Genomic DNA, 10,225 nt, shown 5'->3' on the forward strand with positions numbered 1-10,225 from the left:
GTATATGTTAGAGCGTTTATTTCTCTTGCTCCTCTCTTGCTCTCTCTCTCTGCATGCATATATATATATATACACACACATATACACATATACACATGTATGCATACACACACACACACACACACACACATACACAAAATAGGTAGTCTATATTTCGTATTGTTATATAAAATGCTACACGCGTACACATACCAATATATTTGTTTGCAGTTACGTGTATGTCTGCGGGGGTGTGTGCGTTTCTCTGTATGTCTGTATGCTATTGATCTTCCAGTTGATTACTACGAAACGAAGTGTCAATATAAGAAGCTATAAGAAGGGTAGTTGTCGAAGCATCTATACAAACTGATTTATTATTATATCAAAAAGAAAAGAAACTGTATATATATATATATATATATATATATGCATACATATATTTATATATACATACACATATTTATATATATACATATGTGCGTATGTATGTATAAATATAAATCAAAAGCGACTGCTCTTTTCAATTTCAATGAATGCCAGTAATATTATTCTCGTCTGTCCTATCTTAAATACACCTGAATATGAAAGCTACCGTACACATGAGAGACACTTGCACCTGTTGTGTTAATTGAATGCCAGCATGTGAATTCGACCGACTTCACTTCTGCCGAAAGGAAAAGTTTCAACTATTGATAAGGAATATTAATAATATATTTATATCTCTGGCAACTTGATCATTTTTTTTGAGATTTGATATGTAATGTTGATGTATAAGGCTACGTAATAAATTAATATTTTGTATACTGAGGGCGGCACAGCTTATCACAGACGATTTCTCTTCCCACTTAATAAATGTATTACGATTAAATCAACAGTCAGACGTCTGATTTACCAATCAATCCTAGAAACTATAAACATGAACCATATTATATTTAGGTAAGATGAAGGAACATGGTGTTAGCATTATAGCCTCCTCACATCCGTTATTAGCACACACTAAAAACCACCATCATGTTTGTTTAACACGTTTAAATTCTAAAATTGAGTAATATTTCTTTGCCCGAATCTTAAGTCCGCTAGTATCTACATATCCACATATAGTCTATCTGGAGATGATCGGAGTTCAGATTGATGGAACCTAAGATGAAACCTAATTGTCTGAAAATGATTATTCGTACGTTTCTGCTATTATGTCTATCTTCCCATTAAATCAGATATACATCTGCTATGTATAAACAATAATACACTCCTTATATATTTATTACTCAGAAATACACACTTACCATAGAACGATGTGTTGAGGAGATATTTTTTTAACAGGACTTCACCATCAATCTTTTTCATTCGCTCACAAAGTTTCGTCGTTCTAGGGCAGACATCTTGCTGCATTCTATGTATTGCTAAAGCCATTGCGTAGACGGCGTCATAAATAAACTGTACTTTGCCCTCTTGTTTATAGAATCCAGGTTCAAGTGTTTCATCGCCATTGCATATTTGATGTGGCATTTCATTTAGAAGCAATGGTGCCGACCGCTCCTCAGTCTTCCATTTACAGCTGTGAACTTTTTCCCAATACTCTGTAAACCATGGATTTCTTGTATTCAGATAAGGGTCTAATCGTTGAAAATAATCATCAAATTGAGGTATTACCGTTGAAGTAAGTTCTATAGTCAATGCGCCTTCTGCTACTTTCTCGTTGTTTTTAACTGGATGGGGTTGACGACCCCAAGCATCACTAGCTATCCATACAAAGTGGTTTGTAACGTTCATTCTTGTGGCTGACTCGAGTATACTAGTCGCGTCCTCGATGCGGACGAAGAGAATAACAACTCTTGCATTTTTCTTCTCCAACAATCTCCTGATTATGTATTTAAAAGTTTCGGTTTTTGAATTGGTAGGAATTTTAACAGTAGTAGCTATACAAATATTTCTCAAACGAGCCTCCTGTTGGAAATAATCAATTCCCGATTCACCATAGTCTCCTTGTGATGCAACCGTTGAAACATATGTCCAGTTAAAAGCTTGGACGAGTTCAACCATTGCTATTGCTTGGAAAGTATCCGGTGGCACTGTACGTACAAAATAATCAAATCGCGTTTTATCACTGAGGGCTGCACTCGTTGATGCATAGCTTATTTGTGGTATGTGAAAAAGTCTTAGAAGGTTTGCTACTTGTAACGAAACACTACTCGAAGAGCCACCAATAACACCTGCTACAGCTGTTGGAATATACTTCGCTTTTGCTCGCGACCCATCCTCACACTCAAATTCAGATGCGTCTAATGTACTGATAGATGCTCTGACGAATTCAAGTGATTGCTCGAGGGCATACGTTGCTCGAGCACAAGTGTCATGAATCGCCGCACCTAACGTGATTCCGGGGAGGATAGAAGTATTTTGATTGATGTGGTCTACCGTAAATAACATTGCTTCTAATCTCTGAATGGCCCTTTGCACATCTATTTCACCGCATGGTTTATCCCCTTCACCTTTTTGGTGGACAGGAAACAATCCCCCAAGAATAATATCTCCTGGGATGAGAGCTTTTCCTGTTTTATTGTCTGGGGCGACGGAAAATGCGAATGAAACCCAAACCAAAATTGTAAGAACTAAACTGAAGTAAAGACGGCGGAGTTTACGTCTTGAGTTCATTTTGCAGTTACTTCTTCTATAAACTGAAGTTTAGTAGCTTCTGTATAAAACCTCTTGATTTATAATGAAAATAATACGTCATATTGTCAACGTTGACAGAGTTGGCATCAATTGGAATTTAACATGAAATTTTGCTCTTGTAATTTCAGGAAACCGTCAGACTAATTTTTATTTCAATGCGCATTTTCTCTTCTTGAAGATTCCTGTATAACAGCTGCATTCCGTTGATGAATTCTGTTTATCTGAAAGAATAAAAAGAAAAGAGAAATTATGTTATACACCATATGTTGATGACATATTGTAAAACTAATATAAAAACATTTTATTAAAGTACAATAACCAACTCGTTATCATTGTTATTCTAGTCTGTGTTTTCCTCATTAGTTTTTATGATATATTGTTGGAAGCGAAATAATACACCAACTCAACTATATTTTATACGAGATTTAATAATAATTTTGTATTTCTTATACGTTTTTACAGTTCAACGTTCGACACCTTGCATCTTTTCTTTGTAAAATGGTGCCACACGCGAGGAAGAATTGAACTTATCACATCCTGTAAAAGTTGTGTTAATTTTTGTAGTGAGTTCATTGTTGATGGTGACAAACGACCTGGTTTCATGTTGGATCAAAGCAATAGGTGAGGAGTTTTTTGAAAAGCAAAATCGTATGTACATATTTTAGAATTTCATTTAATAAATAAATAAATAAAATATTGCTGTTGTTGATACGAGAGATATATTAGAAAAGCCACGTCGTATATGTCGTTGGCTTCTGTTTTTACTAAGCGAGGACTGCATTTCTCGTTAACCTTCACCCGTATTAACAGCTTATCAAGAAATACAAGCTACTCGTCACTCGCGAGCGAGTGAATTTTTGTAATGTATGGCTTGCCTCCGCCTTTTCGCGGATTGTTTTAGGTACCAATGCAGCCACGGTTAGACTTAGGAGATTCTCTCAACCTCTTTTACCCTTGACCCAGTGGAGTATCTGGGCTGTGACATGCATCAGCATCTCAGCTGTATTAATTGCAGATGAGTAAACTGGAACAAGGTGAACGGAGGCTTATCGTTCAAGGACACCATGCGATGACCTATTCAGGATGTGAACATTTGAGTTTGAGGACCACACGCTTTCATTAGCAACTTACGTGCATCGAAAAATTTAAGTTTCATATTTTTATATTAAAACAATAAGATGACTGTTTTCTATTTTTTTTCGTAAGGGAATTTTTTCAAGGTAAACAAGTGGTATAAAACAGATGCTGTAATGTAATATTCGGTGTTTTGTTAGGCGAGCTAGTGAAACAACTTTATATCTAAAATTTGAAGTATATAGTCAAAGATAAAGTACGAATAGCCAAAATCTTTGGATGCTTTGAAATGTTTATATTTGGATCTTTACATTGAAATTTCCGATGAGTTCACCGTTGTCTTTTAACTTTCCGGAGATGGAAAGAAGTGATATATTGGATGATGAAGTCTTAGTTGTTTGAAAACGTACATGATGGTCATGGCTGACGTGCCTTTAATTAAAGCTCTGATTGTCTGTTTGGTCACTTCTGACCTAGGGTCAAACAGTAACAGCAACAACGGTGAGGACGACGACGATCACCACCGCCACCGACCTCTAACAACAACACTAACACCACAGCCACTACCACCAAAACGTCAACGTTGACAACCATCACAATCACAACCACCACCGCCACTGCCAACATGTCGACGACGACTCCAACACTCCACCACTATCACCGCCACCACCAGCATCTAACAACACTACCACCAACACGTCGACGACGACGATGACCACCACCACCACCAATACAATCACCATACGACCAACAACGCCACTCAACCATTACCAACACCCGTATCTACGCATTCGCAAGGAAAAAATGTAATGCCGGGCCTGTCACTCGAAATGCTGAAGATAACACTCAAATCTCTCTCAAATCACATCCTGATTACTATCTTTAAAAGTGAAACAAAAAATAGGGCAAGTATTGATTGAACATTTAAGTTGCTAAGTAGAAAAAAGATGAGACAGCCTCGGCCGGAAGGCCAAATTGGGACCATGCTGTAGCATTGAACTCGTTATGCGCGCCATTGTAGCACCATACCTTAACCCTCGGGCATTTTGATTTCATCGCATTATTATTTATAATCGTTATATTATCAGACTTTTTTTCTCTTCGACTTGCATTGACCAAAGCCAGGTTATGCAAACTATTGAACACTGCTTGCTTATCTAACTGGTTATGAAAGGTTTATGTCGATGTTCAATACTCTGGCTATTCCAATCAATTGAACTAAATACAGACAGTGATCTTTTGTGTTTATAACCAGGCTTTTCGTATCCAATGCATTCAATCAATCCATTGATATAATCATAAAGTGCAGAATTATCGATCTGTTTCACTGAATCCTATGTTATATTAGTATAATGGGTGCAGTTTGTCACATAACGTCACCTACCATGTTGAACGCATTATATGTGGTTTCAAAGACGGCTTTCTGTTTCTGTTGTAATTATTGTTGTCAAGCATTACCATTGTAGTACTGATAGAGCTAATGGCGGCAGGAGTAGTGATTGTGTTGGTGAAGCCGTTGTTGTATTGGCAGTTAATAACAACGTTGAAGGTGTTTTGTCTTGTTCGGTTTTTAGTTATTTGGCCCCAAGTTGTAACCCCTGATAAAACAAAACTTTAATCAATAGCATTTCAAGGGATTGCGTTCTATGCCTTGACCCGAACATAGGACGGGGCGCACCTCTTTGAGCTGGGAAATAAATGGAATGCCTGGTGTGTCTTGTGGTTACTCCCTCCAAAAATTAATTGGGAATAGACCCGGGTATATAATATATATATATATATATATATATATATATATATATATAAATTTCAACCGGTGTGACCATCTCGTCCTTTTATGGTCCCAAAGCTAAGACTAAACTGACGGCCTCTGCCCTTTCTTTTTAATAGGCACTAAACTGTGAATTAACGGAGAATTAACAAATTAGCAGTGTTTTCTAGCACGTTAACTGACCGTTTAGAGACTGTTTTGCTGGAGATCGTTGTGGTTTATGCCCTAAACTGACCTGATCCAGTAAACCTATTATAGCTGTGACTTCCCCTTATTTCTATTCATTTTCAACCAGATGTGGGATCAAGATCCAACTGGATGGCATTCCAGTCTTTTACTGGAATTTGTCTCATGATTTGACGATGCATTGCCGAAATAAAGAGAAGGCATCTATGTGGTCGCACTTTCTGTTAACAATAACAATGAAATCCCCTTACAATTTCACACCATCATATACGGAAAAAGAAGGAAAGGAAAGTTTGGATAAGTTTTGGATAAGTCCCAGTTGCACAACGGTTCGGCAAAAGAGGACGATAGAATAAACACCAGATTTAGCAATAAGTACGGGGTCAATTTAATTAACTGGCCCCTTTCAAGGCAGTGTCCCAGCAAGGTGACAAACCTATGAAAAAAACAAGTAAAAGATGAAACACGAGAAAGCAATAGGCTAGATGGGATCTGAAGAGCAGCAGAGAAATTATATTATTTGATTTAGTAATTTCGTGGCTTATTTAGAGTTCAAACCCGGCCGAGACCAACCATCTTTTTATTTATTCAAAGATTGATAAAATCAGCAGATGCAACAAACTGTTAATCGATTCAATCGATTCAAACCTTCTTCTGCAAATTTTTCGATTTCCACTAATTAAGAAATTGATAAATGGAATATATATTCTATTATATAAATTAATGGCCGTTAGTTATTTTCTCATATTTTTACATTGCAAGTATTAATGGCTGCTTTTATTTTGCTGGATAATGGCTACAAAACAGGTTTCAATTCGCTAGAGATACTAAACATACCAGCTAAACATTCCTCAAAGTACACTTTTATATCTTTCAAAGGCGATGGTCTCATAAATTGTTCAATTCCTAATAATAATTAAGAAAAAAGGATGATAGGCCTTCCTGAGACATCGGCTCATAAGGCCAATTTCTAGAGGATGAATATATACGCCTGTCCGTTGTATGGTTACTCATTTTTGCCAATTGAGTGGACTGGAGCAACATAAAGTGAAGTGTTTTGCTGCTTAAGGAAAAACCTGTAACACATCGTCCGGTCCAGGAATTGAAATCACAATCTTACAGTCATGAGTGCAAGACCCTCACCACTCAACCACGCGCCGCCGTTCATTTACAAATAACACAATCGATAATACGGCATGAATCTTATCAATGTGCAGCACTAAACCAACAGTTAGTGAAGTGTCGTAGTGAACGTGACTCTGTTCATAGTTACGATAATATGAGAACCAAGTTGGTGAAATATAGATTGCGCTGGTGGTTGGAGCTATTATTTTTATGACGGTGGTTGCGATGATGAAAGTAGAAAATTGTATACGAGCGAATCTCCGTCTGTGTTTATAGGTTTTTGCAGCTGTAGTGTCCTTATTAATATCTTCTTGATGTTTTGGTGTGTCTTTGTGGCAGCATTCCTTGTAATGTTTTACAGTCACCACAAAGATGGTTGCGATTTCTGATTGGATGAAATCGTACACATGAGCGAAATCATTGAATTTACTCATTCGTTTCAGTTATTGGATTGTGGCCACGCTGGAGCGCCCACTTCGAAGTGTTACGTCGATTAAGTCGATACCAGTACTCACTGTTTTCTCGCGCATTTATTTTATTTTATCCCATTTTGCCAAACCACTAGGTTACAGGAATTTACACAAACAAAGCCGCACTACAGTGAGAGATACACAAGCACATACATGTTCCACTGGCTTCCACTCAGTTTCCGTTGAAACTTATCCACAAAATATTGGACAGCCCACGGTTATTGGAGAAGACATTTGCTAACGAACCGCACAGTGGAACTGAACGCAAAAATCAAGCGAACTTCTTAACGACAGAGCCATGCCTGCAGCTTTGGATAAAATAGAGATACATCTATAAATATGAAGGAAAGACTGATAAGGATTATGGAATTGGTAAGAGGGTGGAAGGGAATAAGATGGTATATGGTGAATGTGAGACGATGATGGGAATGAAGGTTCATAATCCTTCATTCCTATCATTTGAAGAATTTCCATTAACAGAAAAAAACAATAAATAAATGATGAAAAATAAAAAACGAAAATCAGCAGTATTCCAGTTCTTTGAAGAAAGAGTGCAGGGAATTTGCTGAAATGAAACGCTAATCTACCACTGAGATTTCTAATCAATATCAATTATCGATCCATGGAGTGTTGAGTTGGTGAGTCAATGCGCTTGGCTTCATTATTAGTTATAGAGTTTATATTTCTGCTGAACATCGAAACACGGCAGTCTTCACCCGTTTCATTTAATTTATGTTCAATAAGCTCTCTATCTCTTTGGTTATGTTTTTCATTTTGTATATCTCTTGCTTTTAGTCTTTTTTCTTCTTCTCTAATGCTATCGCCCTCCTCCCGTATTCCCCTCTCTCTTACACACACACACACACACACACACACACACACACTCTCTCTCTCTCTCTCACTTGTACTCACTCACCCACTTACTTTCTACTCTTTTCCATTTCTCTCTCTTACTCTTTCTTTCTTTCATACTTTCTGCGTCGCCTGTTGTTTCTATTCACGTAACGTATAATTCGCAACTGGTATGGTTAGTATAAAAATACCATAGATTTATAATCGACAACTGCAAAAATTAATATAAAAAAAAAGCAAAAAATGTAACCGAGGGCGCTACAGTAAGCTGCTGTCTTGAATTCCTTCCACTTCTAGGAACCAGAAACGCCCTTGTATGTAACGAGTTCAAATTTAGCATCAGTTAACTTTGCATTGTTTCTGTCGATGTCAATAGAATAACGAGGGTAGTCTATGCACGACCTTTTGATTTGCTAGAAATAACAGATCGCTATGAAATCCATTTCTAAAAATGAGATACATTGAACACTGTAATCTTTGACAGAGAATTACTATAAGACGAGATGGCCATGAACAAGGTTTACTATATCTCTGCTTATTCATGGCTGAAATGGGGCTAAACACGAAGTATTATCTTATTATGTATGAGGTCGGTTCGTTAGCATTCTACTCTCTATCTTAACCATAAGATAGTAAATATGACAATCAGTGAATATATTGATAGAGTGTCTGCAAATGAGGTACTTAGAGAAGAAGTAAAAAAAAAATAAACAATGAGTTTGATCTGTGTTGCTATGTAACAGAAAATGTTAGAATCCATCAGAAACCAAATGAAATTAAACAAATAAAACAACCTATTCTTGAAAACTTACCAGAAATTTTTGCTCATGTTAATAAATATCCTTAACTAATTAAAAAATTATTTAATTATTTATTTCTCATTGGTTTTGTTGTCTTTAATTAGCTTGAGGGTATCGAAATGACGGTCGTTAAAGTGTAGGATAGAAGGCCTTCTGGTATCCGTTATGTATCCTTTCGCTATGGGCTGAAATCCTGCCGAGACCAAATTTGGTTTTCATCCCTTCAGAACCAATAAATGTAGCACCGGTTCACTCCTACAGATCTTCCTTTCTTTCTTCCTTCCTTCCTTTCTTCCTTCTGCTGGATTCCATAGCAACTTGAATGTTCAGCTCTGTCTCATTGTGTCAGACTGATTCGCGATCTGAACTTAGTTAACGGTTCGTGTGTTTAAGGAATTCCTAGACGTCGTTAATTCCATGCATAGCAATTCCAAAGTTCTTAAAGTGCTCATTTTCGTCACCGTTGGACAATAAACAATTAGATCTTGTCCACAAGAACATTTAAATTCTCTTTAACAATCGATCTATCTACTTTTCTATCTATCTATCTATCTATCTATCAATCAATCTATCTATCTATCTATCGTTACCCTCTCCTCTGTGTGTGTTATATATATAAGTGAATGTGCATGGCTCAGTCGCTAGAGCGTTGGGCTCCCAATCATGAGGTTGTGAGTTCGACCAAGCTGTGCTGTGCTGTGTTGTGCTCTTGAGCAAGACACTTCGTTTCACACTTCTCCAGTTCACTCAGCTGCAGAAATGTGTTGCGACGTTACTGGTGCTCAGCTGTATCGGCCCCTTTTGCCTTTCCCTGGGATAACATCAGTGGCATGGAGAGGGAAGACTGGTACACATGAACAAATGTTGGTGCTCCATAAACAACCTTGCATGGATTTGTACCTTTGAGGGGAAATTTTCTAGGTGCAATCCCACGGTCATTCATGAACGAAGAGGGTCTTTACCCGAATCTTTTACTCTTTCACTTGTTTCAGTCATTTCACTCTGGCCATGCTGGAACATTGCCTTAAAGGGGTTTAGTCAAAAAAATCGAATCCAGGATTTATACGTTGTAAGCCTAGAACTAATTCCATCAGTGTGTTTTGCCGAACCGCAGTATCCGTATCCGTTGTCAAGCGATGTCTGTGCAACAATGTATATATTCAGGTACATATACATATGTGTGTGTGTGTGTGTGTATATATATATATATATATATATATATATATATATAGATAGATAGATAGATAGATATATATATAAGCATGATGTACTCTTAAAGATAATATAATGCAATT

The 10,225-nt window shown here is 37.1% G+C and overlaps 1 protein-coding gene across 3 annotated transcripts in view; it reads right to left on the reverse strand.

Annotated features, from left to right (window-relative positions):
• LOC106869985 (metabotropic glutamate receptor) overlaps positions 1-10,225 on the reverse strand; it is a 203,837-nt gene that overhangs the window by 90,543 nt on the left and 103,069 nt on the right. For all 3 annotated transcript variants that reach the window (XM_052971958.1, XM_052971957.1, XM_052971956.1), the window contains one exon: positions 1,263-2,873. In XM_052971958.1, the coding sequence (XP_052827918.1) occupies positions 1,263-2,631 (1,369 nt within the window). In that variant the 5' untranslated portion in view covers positions 2,632-2,873. The remainder of the gene's footprint in view (positions 1-1,262; positions 2,874-10,225) is intronic.

The sequence above is a fragment of the Octopus bimaculoides genome, chromosome 11, assembly GCF_001194135.2.
Source record: "Octopus bimaculoides isolate UCB-OBI-ISO-001 chromosome 11, ASM119413v2, whole genome shotgun sequence".
NCBI classification, from domain to species: Eukaryota; Metazoa; Mollusca; class Cephalopoda; order Octopoda; family Octopodidae; genus Octopus; species Octopus bimaculoides.